Here is a 25,355-nt window from a genome sequence, read left to right on the forward strand (position 1 = left end):
ACGGAAGGAAAAGAAACTGTTTGTTGTAGAGTTTTAGGTGCATCAGCAATTTTGGATATATCGCCCCGTATATAATTTATTTGTAAATTGCGCGTGTTCTGTGGTCGATTTGCTGTTTCCGGAAGGAAAAAAGCATGACCCTCGATTGAGACCAACTAACTTAGCCACGTTGTGAGAACGTCTCATAATTCCTCACGTCATCGATGGCATTCGAACTTTGGTCTTTTCCACCCTGTGTGGGGAGGAGGGCGATTTAACCAACTGTGCTACCCTCGAAAGCAGAAAAAGGAACGATTGTGGGAGTTGCTAATGGTTAAATGGTTGGACCGAATCGGATAAAGAAGTAGTCACTCACAGGTTTTTCCCATACTTTAGCTGAGTGCCATATCAGGGATGCAAGTGGTTCGTTCCAAATTTGCATTGCATGTTTCTATTCGCAGGGCACAGATCATTTTTTGGCAAACTGAACGAGTGTGGTGTGTCTGACTAGGCAAATTGCTTCTGTGGAGTTAAGCAGAGTGCGGCAGCATATCTTATACCAATGCTGAGAATACGAGGATCTCCAGCTACAATTAGTGGAAGTTGCTCGTAGCTTAGTTTGTCTGAAAGAGGAAGAAGAGACATTGATGGTCAAGATAAAAGAAAGCTTTTGTGTTTTCCAGCATTTTGCACAGGAATATTTTCGTAGAATACGGCTATAATTAGAATATGAGGAGGAAATGGTAAGGCAAAATTAACAAAGTCTGTCCTTTGTGGCCTGAAGATGTAGCTATGTTTACTGCATTCCATTAAACAAGTTCAACAACAAGATAAATATCATCTCTAAGTTCAGTATGGTTCCATGTGCTGCACAGGCTTACTGCAATGGTCAGTTTTAGGCCTTACATACTATTGTAATGGTGAGAGAGAGAGAGAGAGAGAGAGAGAGAGAGAGAGAGAGAGAGAGAGAGAGAGAGAGAGAGAGAGAGTGTGTCAGTCAAAAACAGAAGGGAATCAGCAAGAAAGTGTTTGGGTGTTATTATACTTTATTCTCTGCATGATATTCCAAAACTTAAATTTGTACGATAATGGACTCTGGATTGCCAAAGGTTGTCAGGAACTGCCTAGTATAATAATAATAATAATAATAATAAATAAATAAATAACTGTTCTCTCGTTTGCTGTAGACAATGGGCGGAGTTCATTTTTGTATGTCACTTTCTACATGGGCACAATTATATTCCTTCTTTTGATGCGATAAAATATTTGTAATAAAATAATATTTGTATAATAGAGTACACACATTGCAAACACAAATCTTCGTAACCATTATAGAAATGTTTTGTTTCTGTTCCTGTCAGAAAAGAAATAGATTTAAACGGATAATCATCCCAATGAAGCAGCATTGTTTGGACACTCCTGAGTTACTACAAGTGTAGTCGGTTTTATGCGGGCATTACTTTATTAATACTCTGAACCGCAAGGTCAGCCCTCGGCGATATGCCGTCCACAGTTATTCATTAATCCCTCATTTTTTCTTCTCTTTCGTCCCACTTGCAGGAGACATAAAAGCAACCGCTCAGCCTCCTTTTACAAGCTGCTAAAAACGACATTCGTTACTCGCACACGCTGTTCATTATCTGTTCGCGTATATTCCACGAACGTTAGCTGCGATGCTGGCAGATGTTGAGAATGGTCGTCGAGTTGTAGCAATTTCCAAACCGAACTCATAACGGGATCATTATCAGAGAACCAAAAGCACCGCTGTTGGCAGCATCCAGTAGCCAGTCCAGGAACAATGGTTTGTTTTAACGGTTTCTTTGTGAAAATCTCAGTTATCACGACTTTTTCGACCGTTAACACCACCTACTCCCCAACCGTAGCACTCCACCCTCACACAGAGACGTATATCGCCTTCCACACCCTGTCACGTTCAAATAAGGTCACTTGTCCCGGCAGCACGTAGGGTCAAAATCGCTCTCGCCCCTGTCGGCTGACCTCGGACACTTTGGCACGGATACGAGCCGACACGTGACGCCGATCTCAGTCACCTCTTTGTTTCGGTGTTAAGAATGTCATGGACGGTCGATCTAACCTGTATGGGAAGCTTGATTAGACGTGTAAGTAGCTTATCCCTTTTCGACTTCGATCGCCGCTGCCATTCTAGCGAGCACCGATAATAGGCCCGTTTTGTCGGCTGTGCACTATCTCCCCCAACTTCTCCCCCATCGCAAGCTCAGCTTGAACAAACGACCCGCCTAAACCTAGTTTTCCGACGACTCTCTGACCTTGCAGGTGGCGGAAGTTCAGTTTCACCCTCTCGAAGCCGAGAGGGTGAAAATTGGCCCCCCGTTGAACAAGTCACCATTAAAGAAAGTTGTTCCTTGAGTCATTAGAGGCTGACATTATCGCGTGCTGTTAGAGTTCTGGTAAATGATAAAAAAAAAATAAATAAATACACACACACAAAAAGATTTTATTCAGCAGGAAAATAGTGTAACTTGGTGTTAAGATGATACAGTGTCCATTCAAGTGTGAAGAAAGAGTTGTAAACACCTCAGGTTTTTTTCTAGCATCATTAATTAGGCGTTTGAAAGTTCATCCGTTCACTCGGTGGACCAGTCCCTTTTCTAGCTTCAAATGCCAACAAGCCATCAGAAAACTTGAATTATTTTAATACCTGGTCACATAAAGGAGGTTTGGTTTTCCAAGGAGTAGTTTTTCGTGGGAGTATTGCACTGAGAGAGAAGAAACGAAAACAGGAAATGGTAAAAAAGGAATAACTTGTTTGGACAATACAATTAAGGAAGCATGAGAAGATTGGGGTAAATAAGCATAAACAATGATGACACTGGAAAATTTTCACGATAAGAAGTTGACAACATAATTAGCTAGAAAACGAGTGGAACATGGAAGAACCCATTGGAGATTGCATCGTGATAAACTCACTCAACAAATACGGAAAAAGCAGCTGTTGTACACAATCCGGATGCGATGACGAAGAGGTGCAAATAGATTTCACGAGGCTTCTCTGAACGTACGGTTTATCCCCTCTTGCAGAGTATTAGTTCCCGGACGTAACTTAAAATGCAACAGTCCGTAAATTATCTTTATAATGAAGGAACAAAAACAAAATGAGACAGACTTATGGTGTAGCAGTAGAGTTTCTTTTTTTCTCATTTATTTTAGGTTTTTACACACACGCACGCACACAGTAAATCCCTGTTCAAAATACCACATTATGTTCATACGTTTTAAATAAAAAGCTTCTCGATTGAAGCAACGCATGTTATTTAGAGTAGTGCAATACCTATGCAACTCGTGGCAAAGATTCTCAATAAATGAGATCGATGCCCTAAACTGCAAATCCGGTTTGCTCATAGCTATGTACAGAAAGAGGCCGTGATCGATAAGTACAGTGACTTTAAAATTTAATGTAAATTATAGCCTTTAAGTATTCATACAGGTTTAACTCTTAGCCTATTAAAGCTGAGACTTAGGAAGCCGCTAGTTTCATGCCTGAGTTAGGCACAATTTGAGGCTTCAACCCCATAACGGACTAGAACGATACAACAAAAATACAACTGGTGTGATTTTTTTAATTATTATCTGACCGAAAAGAAGTTGGAAGTAGTTATTGACAAGTTTTGAGACACTTTTTATACCTCTACATTGTACTTTAATATCTGTGCTTGTTAATCAGTAAACAAGAGCAAAACGCATTAATTTTTATTTTTTAATTTCAGCCCACAAGCCTCCTTCCAGATCGGCAGCTTCTAGTCATTCTTCTAGCCATTCATCGACAGGTCTCAGCCCTGGCTCCAGCGTTTCCAGTCCGGAAGGAGACCGGTCATCGTCTCTCACGGAGAAATCGACGTCCCGTCGCGACCCGACAAAGGAAGTGGTGGTCACCAAAGAGAATTTGTGTAACAAATCGAACGGACACAAAAACAAACCTGCCAGTCAGTCGAAAGACGGTAATACCTCTGGCAAAACCCGCCGCAGGAGGACAGCGTTCACCAGTGAGCAGCTGCTGGAACTCGAGAAGGAGTTCCACTCGAAGAAATACCTGTCACTCACAGAACGTTCGCAGATCGCTCACTCGTTGAAGCTCAGCGAGGTTCAGGTGAAAATCTGGTTTCAGAACCGACGTGCCAAGTGGAAGCGGGTGAAAGCGGGACTCACCTCAGGGAGATCGACGACAAATCCCAACGCCCCGAAGATTGTGGTGCCGATCCCGGTGCATGTGAACAGGATGGCCATCCGAAGTCATCACCAACAGATGGAGAAATCATCAACCAGGTAGTTTTCACCTTTCCGTAGTGCCCGCCTAGATTTTTCCCACTCTTTTATAGATGGAGGTTTGACATTTAACGAGACTTAACGAACAGAAAGTGAACTGGACTCGTCTCTCTGTATATTCCACTATAAGTAATCTGTAAACAGGGCCCCAGAAATAAAGCTTGTACAGTCTTGTAAGTGCTAAAAACAAAAATAGTTTTTCAGTACCTTCATTGGTGATCATAATCCATTAACACGAGGTCTGTTTGAAAAGTAAGATAATTTTCTGAAAAGATATTTGATCTTAGAAGACTGAAATTACCCAAAATTAATGCACATTAGTGCACCACTTTTCGGCATAGTGGACCATCAACAGTGAAGCACCTGTACACCGTGTCAAGGGTGTGCCTCTGTCGTATAATTCGGGGACATTCCCATTCAACCGAGTTTGTTTCAACGCCACATTTAAGCTCATCATCATTGCTGAATCAGTTCCTAGCCAGATATTCTTTCAAAGCTCTGAAGCAGTGTTGCTTCAGGGCTTTGAAAGTCTTGAAACAACCTCCTCACATTTAACACTATACTGTACTTCGTTGTGCAAATACAGACTCGTCTTAGACAAAAAATATACTGCTAGTAGTTGCTGAAACTTTTCTGCCAGTTTAGTTCCTGTGATGCGTAAAAATCAGATAATTGCACACAATTCTTCGTTTATCCACATTTTAAGTATGACAGCCATATTAGTTTAGTCAATTAATGTCAACGAATGTGTATAGCGTCTTTTGACACGAAGAAAAGAAACGTCGCGCATGTCTTTATTCGTGGGATATTTCACTGTTCGGGAAGCACCATTTCTCCCTAAAAACACCTTCCTTACTTTTCGAACAGTCTTCGTATGCCTATCAAGCACGAGCCTGTTATTAGATTCTATGACATCAATGAAACATCTTAATCAGCACTGGGACTTGGATTCTTAATCTTGTTCAGGAATGCAAATTTCAATGTTAATTAACTAGCAGGTGATTTCATGAGATTTTCTAGACGCTAAGAATTTAGTAATTTTTAGTTCATCCGCAAGGAGCACACAGTCTAATGATGGCCAAAATGTGTTAAAAATATATTTTTATTTATATTTTTCGGTTCAATGAAAAATGACCAATATAAATTTTAACAAGTTATAGGAATCCGAATTAAACATCATTTAACATGTAAGGTGGGCGGTGGAGTTCTCTAGGCATCTCGAGATTTGACGTTCTCTTATTTTACATCTATAAGTCACTTTTAAACTTTAATTTTCATAATGGCCTCCTTATCTTCAATTCGTAGCCCATGCTTTAAAAATGCTTAGATACAATTGCAGTTGGTTTCTAGTTTAATTTATTTTCAACCAGGATCAGTTTCAGGTCCTTAACTATCATTTTTGTTTGTTTTTTTGGTGATTTACAAGTACTTAAATCCAAGTCCATTCTTCTCTGAATGTAGTCAACAATTGGTTGATGTGGTCTCTTTCGAATGAACTCATTTAACTCCGATTCACAATTAGAATCCCGGTTTTGGACATTCAAAGTGTTAAATGTCGATAATCTAAGATTATGGATCGGAGTTAAATGAAATGAGTTTTGTCTTTAGTTTGAAGTTTCCTTGATCAACTAATTTGGTGGCATGGTATGGTACTAGATGCAATCTTTCTCGTGTGTATGACTCCTGTAAGAGTGGACATTTGGGGTCAAACATTTGAACGCTCTCACGCCTACTAAGTACAAGGAAACGAAATAATCCGATTTATTTTTATACTTGAAGCAATGAACTAAAAGTTGAATAAATAATAGAGGAAAGAAGGGTTAGGCTCGACCCGAGAAACCGGTAAGCTGGGCGATATCCTGGAGCGATTTCCCAATTATCTATTTGTATCTATATATTATTAAAGGAACGCTAGAAAGTGTCATTGCTCGAAGCTCAAAACACACCGCTAGTAGACATTGGGTAGAGTTTTCTTGTGCTTAAGACAGGTAGGGCCCGCCTTGCTCTTGGCTCGCATTATCATTCATGAGCGAAATGGCTACCTGCTCCAAAATGGCAGAGCCACACACGCAGGCAGGGACCTTGAACAGCGTTACATTTCGATGCTAGTACGAAAGCACAAACAGTCAGGGAGACTTGTGCAGACAGCTGGAAGTTGTGATAACGAAACATCTGCATGGAAACATGTGACCATAATACTGCGTGATTACAGAGGAATCAGCTATCTCTTCCTAACAAATCAACGCACACATCCGGAATCATATCTTGTTTTCGTTTTCGAATTCTCTCTGTGCATTCCTGTATAGCAAAATCTAAACTTAGCAATAACCGAAGCATTAAAAAAAAATGAAAAAAAAAATCGAAATGTCTCTGTATACAGATTTTACGTATTTAGAAATGCGCCAGGAATTAATTTGTGAACCGAAAATGGTGGTATTAAGCATGAATAGTGATCTAATTAAATGCAATTATCTCTAAATAAACCTAAAGATTATGAGAGAATTTTCTCAGTATATTATTGCTTGTATTCTAACGAGTAGTACAACTTGTTGAAAAAAAGACTAATTATAAAAATTAAACTATTGCCAGTTGGCGAACAGTTTGAAAACCGGATATAATCCTAAAAGCCTAGAGTGCCACTCCTTATTTACAGTTCAAGTACATGGAAACATTTGCTCGGTGAAGTCTCTGTTTAAGTTCATAAATCGCAACAGCAGCATTGTGAATTCGGCTTATGAATGATTAACAAGGTTGCTCAAGATGATGCTTGATTCTCGACCATCTTGTGGACGGATGAAGCTCACTTTCACCTAAATGGTGATGTAGTGAGTGGAGAGATTGTGGCATATGCACCGAGAATCTTCAAATGATCGTCGAAAGATCACTTCAACTAGTTGAGGTAACCATATGGGGGCAGCTTTACATCAATCTTTGTTATCAGACCTTTCTTCGGTGGAAAGAGGCTGTTTGCAAATAATCACTGTTAAGGAACATGCCTGAGCCTGTTACAGACTAAGATTATTGTTCCGTTAAGTGAACGTGCTTCTCTTGATGACATATTTATGCAAGACAGTGCTACACTCACATGTGAAAGTCTTTTTACGGGAATCATTCGGTGAATGTTTCTCGCAGAAAAACTTGAAGAATAAATTATCAGTCGGCATTTTCTGCATCCTTGGCCTTTCAGATCTGCAAACTTCGCCTCTGCAGACTTTTGATTAGGGAGTTATTTGAAATGTCGGCCGTAGAGAACAAAACATTCGAAAATTTGCTTGCTGATTTCATAATCTTTTATGGCTGCCACGTCAAAAAAGGTGACCAGGAGGATCCTGTGCAGCCCACCCAAAGTGGAATATGAAAATAATGGTAACTGGCAATAATCAGAGGAGATATACTAATATACACGTTAAATAAAATTCATAAATTATACGAACATTCAGTCTAGACTGCAGTCAGCCAATGGGTGAACATACGTTATTCAGAATACAGTATATTAAAAAAAAAAATCTATACTCCTTCAGCACGACCACATACGTCAGAGGTATTTACGAGTAGTAATTTTACGATTAATATTATTAATAATAATCTGTATTTAACGACCACGTGGATTCAAACTGCTGTCAACTGAAACGCGTGTACTATCTTACTTTCGAGTTCAGCACTCTTACGTCCAGGTCTTTGATACTGTTTGTCAGTTACTGGATACAGAACTACAACATTTAGATCAACCAGTGGTGGACCGTTTCGTTCTTAACTGAGAACAACGTCCTAAAGTCGATTTTCTTTTATATTTTTGGTGTGATGTTCCTCGAGAATCGGCTTCCGGACTATTGTTGATCTGCAATTTAAGAGTATATCATGGATTGTTAAACTCATATACACTCCTCCACTCTTAATATACCTCCCCTCGCATGCGCGCGCACGCACACAAAGAAGTTGTTGGTGTGAAAACTAAGTTTAGCGACAAAGCTATAGGACCATCCACATGGATTTGTCAAAAAGTACGAGGAAGAGGTTCAGAAAAGATTTGTTTTCACCCAGAAGTAGTTGCAATAGAAGGTTGAAACAAAAACAACGTATTAGACTTTTTCAACATAATCACCGTACAGAATGACACATTTTTGCCACCTGTCAATAAACTTCAGCAGGTCACTATAGAAGTAGTAGTAGTGGCATGTGATGCAAGAAAGCAAATGTATGAGCTTATGCAGCATCAGCCAACAAAAAAAAAAAAAAAAAAAAAAAAAAAAACACCATTCCCTCCAAATGCCTGTCCAGTTCCTCCTTAAATTTATTCAACCTATCAACTTCCACAACGACAGACGGAAGTTTGTTCCAGCAATCAACCACCCGCTGGCTAAAGGCAAATTTCCGCACATCTATTCTACATCTGTCTTTTCTTAATTTGAATTTATGCCCCCTTAGGTTCGTAATCTGAACACGTGGAAGGATCCCATCAGGATTCAGCGTGCTCAACCCATTCAAGGCCTTATATACCTCAATCAGATCACCGCGCAGGTGCCTAGTCTCCAGCCACTGCAATTTGCAGAACTTAAGCCTCTCTTGGTAAGGGGATCCCTTCATTCCCCTCACCAATCTTGTTGCCCTTCTCTGTACACGCTCAAGTAAACCTACATCCTTCCTAAAATGAGGCCTCCAGACCTGTACGCAGTACTCAAGGCGTGGCCTGACCATTGCCTTATACAGAGGGATAATCGCCTCCTTTTCCCTGCTAGAAAAATTCCTATATATCATTGACGAAACCCCATGACCTGCCCTGGCAGCCTGTCTGCATTGCTCAGAAAACTTCATATCTGCCTGCACAATTACTCCCAGGTCTTTTTCATTTTCTACCACCTTAAGAGTAGTACCACACAGTTGGTACGTTTCTTTGGGGTTACTTCTACCCATATGCAGTACTTTGCATTTATCAAGGTTAAACTTCAGTTGCCACTTCTTAGCCCATCTGCCCAAATTATCTAGATCCTGTTGCAGTAGCACACTGCCATTACTGTCATTAACAACCCTGCCAACCTTTGTATCATCTGCAAACTTCGACATTAAGCCTGATATACCTTCATCAATATCATTGATAAATATACAAAACAACAGTGGACCTAACACCGAACCCTGTGGGACTCCACTAATAACATTAGTCCAAGAAGAGCAGCACCCATTGATTACCACCCTCTGTCTTCTCGCACTTAACCATCCTTTTATCCATTGTAGCAACTTACCCTTAATACCATTGTGCTCCAATTTGTACAATAGTCTTCCATGCGCAACAGTGTCAAAAGCTTTCCTGAAATCCAAATATATGATATCAAAATTATTTTTCGCATCCAGTTCCTTTGTAGCCACATCATAATATCCTATCAAATTTGTCAGACAAGACTTTCCCTTAACAAACCCATGCTGTGTCTGAATTATTGCTGCAGTCTTGTCTAGCTGATCCTGCAATGCATCTTTAACCAGTGACTCCATTATTTTATCCTGAACAGAAGTTAAACTAACTGGTCTGTAATTACTCTTGTCACCCTTCGATCCCCCTTTGTGAATTGGGGATACATTTGCACATCTCCAGTCCGTGGGAACCTCCCCTGAGTCCAAGGATGCTCTCATAATTATGGCTAAGGGTTTGCTTAGTTGCTTTGCCGCCTCCTTTAATATATTTGTAACTGGATAGATCCCATCCACCCCAGGTGCTTTTCTTACGTTTAACTTCAACAGTTTCTCTTCCACTTTGCTCTTAGTTATTACAAAATCAATGAGCACCCTGCTACAATTTGATAACCTTCTGCCATTTTCAAACCTTAATAATTCCTCAAGTGTGAATGTAGATGCAAAATACTCATTCAGTTTGTTTGCTATCTGAGCAGGATCATCAACAGTCGAACCATCGATGTCAAGTGGACCAATCAGATTCATCCCCTTCCTTTTAGAGTTTATATAAATAAAGAAATACTTGCTGCTTTTCTTAGCATATTTTTCCAAGGATTTCCGTAATCTGCCTTCGCCTGCCTAACCTTCTTTGTGACCTGATTACAGATTGGTTTATATCTGCCATAGGCTTCTGAGTCGCTTGATAATTTATATGCATCCCATGCATTTTTCTTCTCTGTTACGAGTCTCATTAGTTCATTTGACAACCATTTAGGCCTAAACCTTGAACAATATTTCTTAATAGGTATGAAACTTTTAATAGCTTCCACGATTAATTCCTTGAATGCTTCCCACTTAGAATTTACTGTTGATAACATTGTCAGTTGATCCCACTGTACAGAATTTAAACACTGTCTCAGAAGGAAAGTCTTGTAACTTTCCTTCAATCTACAACTCGGCAAGAGAAGTCATCTAATCATCAGCAGCAAAGCATCACGAAAATCAACTTCGGGGTAGGAAAGAGAAAAATTCAAGGGTGCAAGATCGGGGAATAAGCAGCATTCATCAATATTTCAAATCCATATTCGTGAGCACATTTCACTGCAGCATGCGGGGATTGCGCAGGGGCATTATTGTGAAGCAGGCGCACACCTTTTAACACCTTTCCTCGTTTTTTATTTTAAAGCAGTACGTAGCTTTATGAGGAGGTTGGAATAATACTTTGCTGTCACCGTATTGTACAGACCTTTTGAAGCTCACTTACTATTAACACAACGCTGATCCCAAAAAATCCATTGGACATTTTAGTTTCTGGATAATAATGATGGATCCAAGTTTTATCCATGGTAACTAACCATGAAAAAAAGTTCTTGCTTTTCCTGGCACATTGCACCCTTTCCTTCTTCTGGTAGGGGGCCAGAAAGTCTGGGAACCCATCTATCCATAAACATACGCAAATGCTTATTAATGCATCAATTTTTGCAATACAGCATTTGCTGAGTGTCCTGTGATTTCTTCATCATGCACTGAGGGTTTTCCACATCTGAATTATTTATACCAATGTTCAACAATACTTCTCCATAAACAGTAACCGTTTATTCGTGGATTGTTTTGAGTGTTTTTCCCTTGTAGAAAGAGAAACCGACTCACTTATCTGTATTCCCCTATCCATTGACACTTGCATTCAGCGCTGCAAAGAAAATGAATTGTCAGATCGAAAACAATTTGTGCAGGATTTTTGCGCACCTTTCTGACATGCCCAAATAAAAGTGGGTTTTCTGCGGTTTGCGAAGGCAACTAAGATCATGAAGCGTCATTATATAATGTCTGTAATTGCACGTATCCTTTGGTTCCCTTGTCCATTTTGAAGAGATGAAAAACGCGATTTGCGGTTGCTGTTGTAGTAGTAGTTTTAGGAGCCATCAGCGACTAAGACCATATTGCTTCGTGTATACTGTCTGTAAAGTGAGTGTGTGTTGTGTTCGATTTTCTGTTTGCTGGACGAAAAACCAGAGTTTCCGGGAGAAAAAACCATGCACCCTCGCCTGAGACCGACTAATTCAGCCACGTTGAGAAAAAGTCCCATAAAAGTTCCTCCTGCCATCGATTGGATTTACTCAGGTCTTTCCCACCCAGTGTAGGGAGGATGGCGATCCCACCAACTGTGCTACCACGACGATCCGATTTACGGTAGAAAGCGACCACACGTATTGCCTGAAACAGACTGAAAATGCTTAAACTTACAAACATCGACGATCTTGTTATACCCACTACAAATGAAGGATTCACTTTTAGAATGGTTCTCTCCAGTTCATAGAAAGCATGAGGATTTTTTGTGTCCCACTATCATATGAATTGTGTCCGTGACATCACAAACGTGTAGGTCCTGTGTATTCCCTTGTATTTATCATTTCTACAGTTGTACAGCCTCATTATATATAAATTACTAAACAGAATTAAAAACGACTTCATTCGGATTGTTCGAATACACAATTCCACTGTTGCATTCTCTGAATGAATCAGTAATATATTATATGTTTCAGTGCACTTGGCTGACTTCGTATATTAACAAAAGAATGAAACGGTCTCTTTAACGTTGCGAAGTACACAAAATTTGTCGTTGTGTGCTTAGCCCAGTCGCCATCTTGCTTCTCGCAGTAGTTTCACCTTTGAATAAACTTTCATTGCTGTCTATAAACTACTTTCCAATGAATAATTTTAAGGCAGCGTAGACTTTGACAATCCAGTTGACGCCTCGCTTCCAACTAAGCTAGCTGGTGAAGTGGGTGCTTCTCTAACCCCCGAAAACAGCCCTTCCTGCTACAACCTTATCACAGCTCTCGAATTTCCTGTAAAACTGAGCACAAAAGAGTTCCGGTAAAAAAATAAAATCCCACCTCAGCAAACAAAGCTTTCCTAATTGCTCGCCAAAGGCTAACCCCCCTAAGGTCCGTGTCTTATGAAATCCCCTTTGTTTGGGGTCTAAACTGCTAACTTCATCGGCGTATCAGAGTTCGTTGTGTGTTGGTCCCAGCGAGTGTTGTCAGTGCTCTCGTTCTGCGATCCATCGATGCATAAGGAGATGTTGCTGCTGACTGCCGTCACTGGTAAATGATAGGGGTCGGGGAAACGGACCATATTTGTAACCCGTAATTTAACTGTCGACGACGTGCGGTTTTCCAAGAAGCAGATTTTTCATAGTGGAACGCGAGAAGGGATGATAAAGTCTTCACGAAAGGAGTTAATACATTAGTGCGAAATACATACACATCAAGTCGCTGACTGCTATAATAGCGGGCAATCATTCTACTCAGAAACGATGGGGTATGGGGAAACTTGACGTTCACACAGAGTTGCTGACAGGCCAGGGTAGGAATGGATTTGTACAAATGGTACAGGTTCGTTTATATATTGGTCCAATGTCTTTGTGTTGCCACGATCAATAGGGTACTTCAATTAGACAATTGTCAAAGAGTAGCGAGGGTACTGCAATCACAACACACGCCTTGCTACAAGATTCTTTCAGCATGTATAGACTAAACAAGGAATAGGGGTGTTTGTTTCGTATTTAAGGAATCTCGGGGTCGAAAATTATTACCCTATAGTTGTCACTGCCTATACATTATCATTATACAATCTGTTCTCAACATATGAAGATAGTTAGGCTTAACACGAAGCATTTCCAAGCTTTTGTAATTATTAATTTTTCACTCAATGAAGAAGAAAATTCCGCGATTGATATCCCTACAACCCCATCAGGTAGAGGGGTCAAATGTCACCGTTCACCTAACGACAGATGTGTGCTTTTAGCATATGGCAGCTACATTTCCCCGACAGCTGTCGATTCTCGATCGGTACGAGCAACCTTAAACCAGTGCGAATTCTGTGTTCGGTTCGTGCACACACACACGGACACGTGCGTCGTCCGCACACGTGCTAGTTCCGAACTACCCTTAGAACGAGTCTTTTCTACGTTAGACACGTCAGCACAGTGATTAGAAGTAATAGGAGACCGGAAAAGAAAACAGCACTCGAAGCGGTTTAATAAGGAGACAAAGAACAAGAGTGTACAGTAGGCAGCAGGATGGACTGGGAAAGGGAGGGGGGAGTGTGTGTGTCGTACAGGGGAGATGTATGGGCGGGTTTGGTAAACATGGCTTGGTAGTTGGACAACGTTCACATCGACACTACTAATTACACAGTGACGTCATGGCCAGACAACCTCCCCCCTACACAATCCCTCCAGTACCACCCTCAGCATACTGATTGGGGTTCTCGCTGCTGAGGCAAGAAGAATAACAGATCCCCCTCCCGCATCGGTGTGAAATCGACAGTTTTGTTGTACAGATCAACCGATAACGCATTGGTTGGCCCCTTCTGATAGGAAATCGGTCTGGGGCAGGGAAATGGTAGAGTGCACCCCGTCATGTGAGCATGAAAGGTTATGCGGTACAAACAGCGATGTAAAAAAAATTGGGTAATTTCATGCCAACAAGCAATTAAGCGATGCTTGACACGGAAGAGGTCGAGAAGAGATCCATCTGAAATGTGAGAAGTGATACCAGAGCGTGGATGCAAATCTTGCTTTATGCCAGGACCTTCCAATATATCTGTTTATTAATTGGATCATCTTGACACGATTTTGAAGATGGACAGAGGGCATTATAGAGATGCACTGAGAACATTAAGCAATCTTAATACTGCAATTCTTTGGGTAATAGACACATGGCCAAGGCTTCAATTTGTTGAAGGCGTGAATTGTTTCACTCTTTCCGCATCCTCTGCATTTGGTGGTGACGGGCTCGAACCCCGGTCTAATCAAGAAGCATGTGCTACGCACTGCTGATCCTTCCCACCTGGCTACGGAGGCGCCTTGGAACGTTGTAGTTTCTCAATCACATAATAAAAATTGGATTTCTTAAAGCCAAGGACAAAGAGTATTCCCGCATATTCCCGGAGCAATATGGCCTTAGTTGCTAATGCTCCTAAAAACCAAATAACAAACAAACAACGTTCCAAATCTGTAATGAAGGCCCGAAACATAGTTAAACCAATGCTAGTCAACTGCTCTTGTTCTGTTCATGTACTTCTTAAATGATTTTCGAAAATTCTAGTTTCAACATATATTCATTTCGTTGGTTGCCTCGGGACAATGATGCCTAAAGAGTGTTAGGTGCATTGTGTTCATTTCCACAACAGTCCAAACATGTTATCTTATAATTGAGCTGAATTCATTAATTAGCCTACGATTAGCCTAACCTAATCGTAGTGCAAGTTTGATATATTTTTATAATTTTTTAATAAATAGTGTGCAGTCACTTATAAATATTTCGAACTAACCAGTGATATATGTAGGGCATCTTTGATTGATAGAATTCCAGACCAATGGAAGAGCCGAGAATTAAGAAAAATTGGGCTGAGTAATTTTTTTTCAGGTTGAGTAATTATTTCATGGTCCAGTGGCACGGGGATGCAGTATTCCTAGTATCCGGAACGATCGAAGTGAGTGAAGTATGACCAGATCATTCTTTTTAAAACCACCGATAATTGCATTTCACAACTGCACTGAGTGATCACTTTATTGGATACAGTTACGTAATAGCGATTAGGGCCCCACCCCCTTTAGTGATCAGAAGTCTCGATTCGTCGTGGTAAACATGTCTTCCCCCAAATGAGATGTCGAAAGCGTGCGACATCGATATTGGTCCATGTCGACTCAACTGCTTCTCAAAGTTGTTCCGAATCTGTACTCCGAATTTCTCGTTCCGCCTTATCCCACAGGTGCCTAAATGGATTGACAGCTGTTAATTGGAGAAGTCAGCAGTAGGCTGAATTCATTTTCATGTTCCTGGAACCAGTTCTTTACAACTCTGGCCTTGTGACAAAGAGTATTATCCTATTGGAAGAATTAATAGATACATTCCAGCCACGAAGGGATGCACCTAGTGACGAACAGTTTTTCCAAGTAACACGGACATCCAAATGCTGATCCCTGCTAACAAAGGACTCAATGTGCACCACAAAAACACTGCCTACACTATTACACCCCACTACTAACCTGCATTTTTGACACCTGGCAAGATGGTTCCATGGACTCATGCTGTTGTTTCCATATGCTGGTCCTCCGAACAGCGTGAAACAGCAAGAACCAGGATTAGTCAGCTCAGGTGGCGATGTTTCTGAGCCCAATATTTCTGATTGTACCTTCTTTGCCGACAGGAGTGGAACCCGGTTTGGCTGCGACATCCCATTCGTGACAAGATAAGACAGGTTGTACATTCTGAAGCGCCTCTTGGATTACCACTGTTTCGCTGACTGTTGGAATTGTATTATTATGCATATGTTTTGTCAGCCTCCATCAAACAGCCCTTGCATCAATGAGCTGTTTCCGACCACACGGTCGCCATTGGCTGGATGTTATTTGGTTATTGGACCAATCTCGATACCTAGACGCAGTCGAACGTGAAAAAAAAAACTAAAGTTAGAGTTTCCAAGGTACTCATACAGGCGCATATGACACCGACTACCAATGCTACGCTTAAAGAGTTGCTTAAATCTTTCGCACTGAATTGCATTCACAGCACCATGCGTTTCTGCCCACCTGGCACGATAGGTATAGTGCAGCGGGGTCTCCCCCAACATGGCGGAGTCTCCCAGATGCCGCTTGACAATCAACGCTATACCCACCTGGACGCCCTCTTATAGTCGGTAGACGCATGTTTTTAAGGAGTAATACAAATTTCTATTTTAAAAGTAAACATTAATTTTATTGTTCATAAATAAAAACAGATTCTTATAAAAACAACAAAACAGAAAATTTAAAAGGGGAAGGCGCCCCTGGGCTATGCCATTTAGCCCAGTGGTTGAGGGATCGTACAGAACAAAATAGGTGCAGGCTTCGGAAAATCTTTAGAATCGTACATTATTATTTATTTTAAGCTCTCTATTGAATATTATCTACTCGCTTTACTTATAGCGAGTATACCAAAAAGGTTAATTCATTTATTATTTCTTTTTCGATTATGAACACCAAAATTATCGAAATATGAAAATAAAATTAAGAACATTCACCAACTTAATTGTCACTAAAGTAACATTATTGTTATACGCTATTGGGTAAACTAGAAGTCAAACCGAAATGAAAATAAGTTCCGTGTTTTAAGACAAATGGTATTCACACCCCCTTGCGTTCCCTCGTAATAAGCACGAAATGTTTCTCACCGGAATCTTTTTGAGATGGCCGAGTGGGTGTAGATCCGACCAGAATGCTTCGTAGCTGAATTCAAAATAGATTGGCGTCAATTTAAACGAAGAGGCTTTTGCTGTGTCCGGGTGATACGGAGACAACCCGGTACCTCTATTACAGTGAGGTCACGTAAAGCATCGTTAAATTGTTTACACTGAAAGCGTCCCTAACGATGACCTCTAAGAAATTATCCATCTGTTAACACGAACACGACCTCGGGCACATATATTTAGGCTTAATGAACTAAACGTTTGTGTCTATTCCACACTGAGTGGAGAATCTAAAAAAGAAAAGAAAAAAAAAAACAATGAAAGACCACAGGGGAAAAAAATAATAATAAAAAGCTGCACTTGAACGCTTGGTCCTCGCGACCTTTTTCGTTTCTGGCGAGCCGTTATCAGTGTGTCTCATCTGCCGCCGAAAAGCCTTCGGGTCTGAGAATAGTAGGGCCGTTGTGTCGTACTCAAAATGATTAATTTCAGGGCTCCGACACCTTCGCTGTAGAGATCAGAGCCTATTATATCTTGACAGCGAGCAGGGAGCTTTACGCGATATTTAATTTGTGGGTTAACGATGCGAGGGGGAGCGAGGAGCCGTCCTTACAATGGGCAATTTCCGCCAAATGGCCGCTAATGGCAGATCGACTGTTCAAGCTGCAACTAATGGCGCGCGAAGAAAATGACACCCCTTCTGCCGAAGCCTCCGAGCCTTGGAACGCCGGACGAAGGAATGGAGGCATCATTTTTGAAGTACGTATTTACCTTGCTATTGTGGACACGGCCACTGCCGAGGCGGGTCCCCCGTGTGTGTGTGAGCCCGAAACGAAATCACCGGACTACTGAAACGCCGTCCAAGAAACACACGCGCTTCAATCGGATATCGAAGATAATTGAAACGACCGCACCTAGACGTGTATTATGGATCGAGGGCTGTTATGGGGGTGGGATTTGGGGAAAAGAGAAGGGGACAATCTGTCTTTGTTTGCGAAAGCGTTGGTCAGACGATAAAAGAAGAAAAGAACACGCAACCGTTCGCTGTTACAACCCACAGAGTTTCTAGAAATAACCGAAAGGAAGCTATTAGACCTATGCTGGCCTAGTTCGGCACCGTTCCGAATTCAGGTCGATGTTCCAGGTCTCGCGCTTCAACATTTGGTTCGGTGACTTCAGTAGACATTGATCATAAAACAAGACTTGTCTTGAAAATACCGTGTAAAATAAGTAAATTTTTTATACGCCTGAGGATCAAGTAAGGTCAGAGGAGGTTTAGACAGATAAGATCTTTAAAAATAAATACGGTACTTTTAAATGTTTTTAATTTAAGGCACAGTCTATAGATCTCGGGTCTTCTTAAATCAGTGCATGTTTCGAAGAATGAAAATATTTCTTGCACACATACAAGAAAAGAGAATAAATAATGTCTATTCGTAATAAGGTACAGCAAATTCGCAAAAAGCTCTCATGTGTAGGTCCCCGTGACAGTATAGTAGTTTCACCACTCTTTTAGGGAGAAGTCTGAGCCCGAGTCGCTCATAGACTGGACTTTAAGTGCTGTAGTTAAGCAATCTCAGACAGGAGAGCAGATTTCTCCTCCATTTGTTATTTCGGATTTTTCATCCCACACAACGTGCAAATCAATTCGTGAACACATTTGCGCAGACATGATGCAATATGGCTTGAGTTGCTAATGCGCCTAAAAAACACCACAACCAACAACACTCATATGGAAAGAAGTGCAGTCGCTTCAATGCGAACAAGTCTCAACTCTATGCTGTCACTAACCACACGGTCATGTCATTCTAGCCAATCAAGCGTTAAGAATAGTTATTTTGCTTTAATTATTCTGGTAAAATTAAGTTGGGCATGCTGATAATCTGTACACAATGAACCAAACATTTTCATTATATCGAGTGTTTTATTTATTTATTATTATTTAATTAATTAATTAATTTTATTTTTTGAAAAAAAAGAACTCATAAACACATAAAACCACCCACTTTAATAAAGAAAACCATTATCCGGAAATTATAATAATTGATAATTTTAAATTGCGCTTCAAAAATGCAACAGCAATAATTGATAGAGGGCGCTTCATACAATGAAATGTCAGGTTGGCTTGTAATCTGGCGAGTCAGCTACTGGGAGTTTATTTTCGAGAAGTCCAAGTTATTCAGTGGCTATCCATTCGTTCTCATAATTCTAAAAGACATTTCCTAGGTGTAGAGAGAGAGAGAGAGAGAGAGAAAAAAAACGCGCACACTCCGGAAGTTCATATTACAGAGGATACCATACCGGAAGTTCACGTACTCGGGAAGCGAACTAGAGGAAGTCTAAATTCAATTGTTTACATTTTACTTTAGCATATTCAAGACTTCTTGTTTTTTTTACAAACATTTTTTTTCCCCTCCAATAAAAAAAAAAACTTTCTATTTATTTTTCTTTCATCTCTTTAGCAAATATATTTCTAATAAAAAAAAAAAAAAAAAAAACTACACAACTGATCCGCGAAGGTGTAAAGTTTATTAAAGGGAATATCAAATGCATTTCAAAGATGGAATAATCAACATTTAAAATGAATGCAATCTCCACAAAACATCTCACTATAATTGGAAAGTTTTTTTTTTTTCTCTTCTCTCTTTTCTGTTGTGTTTCTTAATACGCTCTGAATTTTTCAAAGCTCGAAATCAGTAGGAATATTAAAGAAGGAAAAAGAACGCTTTTTTGTAAGGCAATAAGACGTTGTTTTTCTTTTCGGGAACGCATTCCTTAGCATACTTTAAATATTTACGAGTGTAAATTTTATTCAGAAGTAACGTAACATATACAATAATCACCAAAGTAATGGCAGAATAATATTTCTACTGACCGGGCTGGTCCAATATTTTTTTCTTCTTTTTTTTTTTTCTTTTCATTATTATTGCCTTCTTAAGGGAAAATAAATCTCGAGCCACCTTGCGCGCGAAAAAGAGTTCTTAGCAGTGAAACTGTCAACTCGTCTCGAGAACATGCAAAAACGCCAAAACGATGGAATTATTAAAGTTTTCAATGAACCGTGTTTGATTTAATAACACAGACAGCGATAGAAAAGAAATTACGTCAGGCACTTCAATTATTCCAGCAGACGTGTCGGCCGCCAGCTAAAACTGTCAGGCGGACAGCGAAACGCCGCCTTTCAGACAAAGGAACTGTCGGGTGTCATTTGCCGTTTCTTTCTGAGTGTAGCCACGATTATGATGATTATCATACAAACCAGAATTAATTACGGGGTCCGGCTTCGGCTGCGACGTCTGCATGTGTCTACGAAATTGAATATTGGCATCGAATTCCTCCTGAATTATGAATAACTCCCGTCAACTGCGCGTCCGTTATTAGTGGTACGCGCCTCCCCGAGAAAAGGATGCTGTAGTGAGCGTCCGCCACCAAACTTTGCATTTAATCGTATCGTATCATTATTTTATATTCATATCGACTACACCTGGCCAGTCAGTCGGGTAGGCAGTGACAGCCGTGCGCGCGCGAGAAGGAGCTTTACGAAGCTTCCACAGACTTCGGCAGCCAAAAATCAGCTTTCTTTCCCCCCTTCTCCACAACCACCCTCCCCCGTCCTTTCGCATTCTCTGAATCTATCGCTCTCTCTCTCTCCCTTCTCGGACGCTGGGGGTTCTCCATCCTTCCGTGGCGATGAACAAACGGTTTGACTCCGCCCTTGTGTCACTATCGCATTAGACGCTACGGGATGCGGAGCCGTATTTTCTAGTCGCACTGCTATTATCACTGAGGGGTGTGTGTGCATGGGGGGCAGAAGGCTGCCTATGAAACCGTGTTTTTGGCTCGTCTTCGTTTCAAAAGGAGGGAGAAGTCAGCCGAGAGCTTTGTGAAAGGGATGGCAGTCGACAGCGGGGGGTTGGCCAAGTGCGAGAGAGGCCCACGCACGGAAGCTTGAAAGTTCACGTTAAAAAAAAGAGCAAAATATAATAAAAATAAATTAGCGTTTTTCCTCGAAACATCCCAAATGACGAAGATCGCTAGGTGCCTGTCGGGTGGCGCTGTACAAAGAGAGACAAGGTGCAGCATCACAATCTGTCGGAGACCGACGGTGGGTGACCGGGAGGGGGTCGAATTCCTTCTCACAGTGGGTTGTGCGTGTTTTCAGTGAGGACATTGAACGTCACAGGCGAGACCCTGAATTTTGACATACCTGAGTGACCTGTCATACACACCGGCGAGGATATGCGAACGAATGAAAAATGTCCCTTCGTGTATCCCCTTCTATAGTATCGCGCATTGTATATGCTCTCCGTTAGACCCGTGAATGGATTACTAATGGTCCTAATTGTGCAGCCCTTCATAGGATTGTTAAGCCTTGCCACAATATAAACAATATGTGCCTCATGCTCTGTTAGGCCTATTTTCGTTTTTTATACGCTTCTTTCAAAGCCTCTTTGCCGGCCTCCTCGCTTTCTATAAATCATTGAGTTCCCCGCAGACCCTTTTCTGCTTTGTACAATCCACCAAATTCCGCTTTGTACCAATAAAAGGAGGGAGGAAAATGTCAATTAATTTTGCTTTCCGATTACCGCTGCGTGAATATTCAGCCCGTTCACTAACCTGATGAAGGTCGAATGTAAGTCATCCGAAAAACCGATTGTTTGATGTGACTCAATGCGCTTTTTTTTTTTAATATAGATTTACTTAATGCCTTTACATTTATTGTGAAAAGATTAAATGAAATTTAGACATTTCCTCCCGCCTGAGGCTTTGAAGGTATGACTGTTGGGTTGACATCAAGCAGTAGATGAATACACGTTGTCTGCATCAGTAAAGAACTTTGCTTTTCGTCGTTGGATGAGTGGTAGCAGACATTGGATGGTACCACGCTGAAGCAAAACGAAAATCATTAAGAAACCGCCCCGTTGAGCCTCTTAAGAAGATATACAGCAAGGCATGCTTAATACGTTAAGCATTAAATAGATTTAAACTCTTCCTTATTTTTTATGAATACCCGACGGGTCTTGTTACGTGATAATGGACCACTGCCTCACCTCCGTAGTTAATAACCCCCGATATACAGTATCATCGTGGATTATCTAATAGATAATCCACGATGTTGAGATGCCACGGCACTTCTAAATGATTACTACAAGTGCCTCACCTCTGTCAGCTAGTTTAGTTCAACAGGAAAAACGTTTAACAAAAATTAAAGTCGCGATGGAGACTGATTTCACTATTAGGGAAGTTGGAATAAGAAAAAAGTCAAGGTTTAAGGAAAGAAAGTCGAAAAGTTCGCAGTGATTTGAAAGACTAAATGTGTATACTATACAAACGTTGCCTTTGTAACCGAAGGAATCTTTGAATGAGTGATTTAGAAGTGAATTCAGTGGTTGCAGGGGAAATATGCAGCGTATTTATTTATTAATTCCATACGGTCATTCGATGATGACTATAAACAAATCCTCCTTTTCTTTTCTGCATTTGGTTGTTAAAAACAAGTTCTGAAGTAATTATAAACTTGTATACAGCTATTTCATGCATACAACTGGTTTTCAATGATATCATATCAGTATTATTTTCAGTTGGTTTTTTATTTATTTTTAACATTTTGAAATAGTTAACGTTTAAACAAAAAATATCTTCATTAAAATTACAGCTAGAAGAATCTATGGTTACTATTTTACTACCATGAATAAAATAAATAGCTAGACTTCGTGATAATGATCATTTCCTAGGTAAAAAGTTGCCATATTAGGGTTACCCCAAAACAACATCGTCCACCAATATATATGTCCATGAACTGCGTGTATTCTTAGTCGGTTTGCTGGATGAAAAACCCGACCGAATTTCTGAGAGAGAAAAAAAACACTTGCTATCCTGGCCTAAAACCGACTGACTTAGTCAAGGAATGGGGAGGGGGGGGGAAGGAATGCCATTAAAAGATCCTGGAGTCATTGAAGGGATTCGGACGCTGGACTTTTTTTTAAGCTGTGTGGGAAGTATGCCGATTATAACCACTTTGCTACCGCAAAGACCATAAAATGTGTAAAAATCGACTATGCTAATGAGTATTATAGTAGTGCATGGGCATGAACTGGACTACAGAACGAACCTTGTTCAGTTTCAAGCAGAAAAACAGCAGAAGCTAACCTCAGCTAGTTGGAACATGGACAATTATTATTAATCAGTATTTTATTAGCGATTTTTGGTTCACTTCCTCTGAAGTACTAGGTGGAGGGTGTACAATGTTGGGAATATAGATCTAATAACAACAGAGCCTTGTGAGATTATATAACAATACCTCATGTAACAGGTATTATAGGATTGTTATATAATCATTAATGCAATAATTCGTAAATTAAACATAAATTAGAGGCATAGTGCCAGGAACTGTCATTAGAATTAGTACTGTCTATATACAGCTTACAGTTATACAATATAATAATTTTTACTTAGAGTTGTTAATTCCCATTTATTCAAATTCATTCAGAAACGTTAGTATGGATTTATTTATAATACCTTTTAAAGATCTATCGGCAAAAGTTTATAATAAAGTTATTATTCTCTTGTAGAATCGACAGACTAAACTAAGTTTGCGTTTTCGAATTACAGGAGCACCAAAGTAAAGGAAGAAATCCATCAGATCTTATAAGCTGGCTTTTCGATAGTTATATTTAAGTATCAGTCGTCTGTAGATACTGTCATTAGTAAATTTGTATACTCTTGTACGAAATAAATAAATTCTGTTTATACTCCTGGACGACCACAGGATCAAAGGAGTTTGCAAGATAGGGAGAATACAAGAAACAGCACCTAATTTGGCAGTCACGGGCTCGAACCTCGATCACTAAAGACGCGTGTGCTTATGCACCCACGCGCCTGACCACTTTTATATTTTACAACACTGCAACTGCTACGCTTGAAGTATTATAAAATATTTCCTGGAAACATCTTTAGACCTAAGATGTTTTTCAGTGTAATTCTGAGGGGCGCCATTTTGGTTATTTTCTCTGGTTCTTTTGTCCGAAATAATGCTCAACAGAGGGGGAAATAAATTCATCCACCCAGAAGGTTTGCAAGGTGGACATATTCTTGGCGAAAAGTATCTCCAGGCCATCAATAATTGTGTTTGTCTGTAAGACGGGTCTGATTGCGAGTGGATTACCGCCCTGCAGTTCATCCATCGCTAGATCCAGTATTCTATAGCTATGAATTTGTTCTGGTACCATATGGATGTTGTGGACCAAAGATCTGAGTCATGTCTGAGAGACGACTTTTCCCATAGAGTGGTATGGGAATAAGACATCTCTACATATACTGACTTGTTATCGTAAAGTTCTGACAGCCTATTAGTCCTTGGCGGATGACCCAGAAGACAGCATAGGTTTTTCTTCTTAGTGCGCATGAAGTGTTCCTGGAAAGTGAGGTCTTCATCCCAAATGAGATATTGGTCAGAGCGGGATGAGACCCAATGTATTCTTTTCCAGTTCATGAAGACTAATTGGGTGCCACATTGTATGACTTACTGGTAGAATTTCGGAGTCTAATTTCCACCTGCCGCAGAAGATGAAAAAGTACAATCGCGAAGACACTGCGTATTCTGGCAAAAAAAAAAAATAAAAAAAAAATAATAATAATAATAAATAAGCCTGGAAAGATCAAACGAAATCGCCACTACAACTGCAGCAAAATCACTTAGTGGGTTCAGGAGCGTATGGTAAAAGTGTCACCGTGAACACTCTACACAGAGTATTATATCGTACACAGAATGGCTTTCAGGATCAAACTGTGGATCACAAACAATCTTAAAACTCATGCTCAGAGACAATTATAATGACACCGTACTCACAAAGGCGGGACATTGAAGGGATGTCCATGTGTTCTTTGGAGTCATGGATCATAGTATTCGCTGTTCAAATCTGATGGAAGAATCTGGGACTGGTAAGACCCAAGTAAACGCTGCCATAGTGCGATGGAAGTACGATGCTTTCCATGGTATCGCATTGGATCACCGAGTTTGTTAAGCAGTAAAATGAATGGATTATCGTAATTTGATGTTCTAACAGTGCGGAGCTGATGGAACTTTACACAGAAAAATTTCTGCAGTCCAATGCTATCTGCAACAAAGCGCAATATGTGATTGTCTGGTTTTACGAGAACGAGGTGCTGCCACTAGGATGGTCATCTCAGAGCTGCGATCTTAATCCTGTTGAGCATCTGAGATTATGTTTCAACATTTTTTTTTTTAAGTAACGGAACACTTGGGAATGGATAAGAAATTTATTAATACTAAGTATTTTATTATTATTTTTTTTTTATGAAAACCCCAACGAAAGATATTATAACCCGAGGGCGAAAGCGAAAACCCAGTTTCGTAGATGCAGAGGAAGCAATATTTGTGATGTGCTTATATGCTAAGAGAGAATTAGAAGTCCCTAATAGAGATGCGATTTTGT

The 25,355-nt window shown here is 40.3% G+C and overlaps 1 protein-coding gene across 1 annotated transcript in view; it reads left to right on the forward strand.

The window, feature by feature from the left end:
• The window catches only part of LOC150080464 (uncharacterized), an 84,445-nt gene that overhangs the window by 35,335 nt on the left and 23,755 nt on the right, over positions 1-25,355 (forward strand). Inside the window, exon 2 of the mRNA XM_090381979.1 lies at positions 3,726-4,281. Coding sequence (XP_090238105.1) covers positions 3,726-4,281 — 556 coding nt within the window. The remainder of the gene's footprint in view (positions 1-3,725; positions 4,282-25,355) is intronic.

Source organism: Mastigoproctus giganteus, chromosome 9 (genome assembly GCF_048544385.1).
Source record: "Mastigoproctus giganteus isolate SK-2022 chromosome 9, ASM4854438v1, whole genome shotgun sequence".
Lineage (NCBI taxonomy): Eukaryota > Metazoa > Arthropoda > Arachnida > Uropygi > Thelyphonidae > Mastigoproctus > Mastigoproctus giganteus.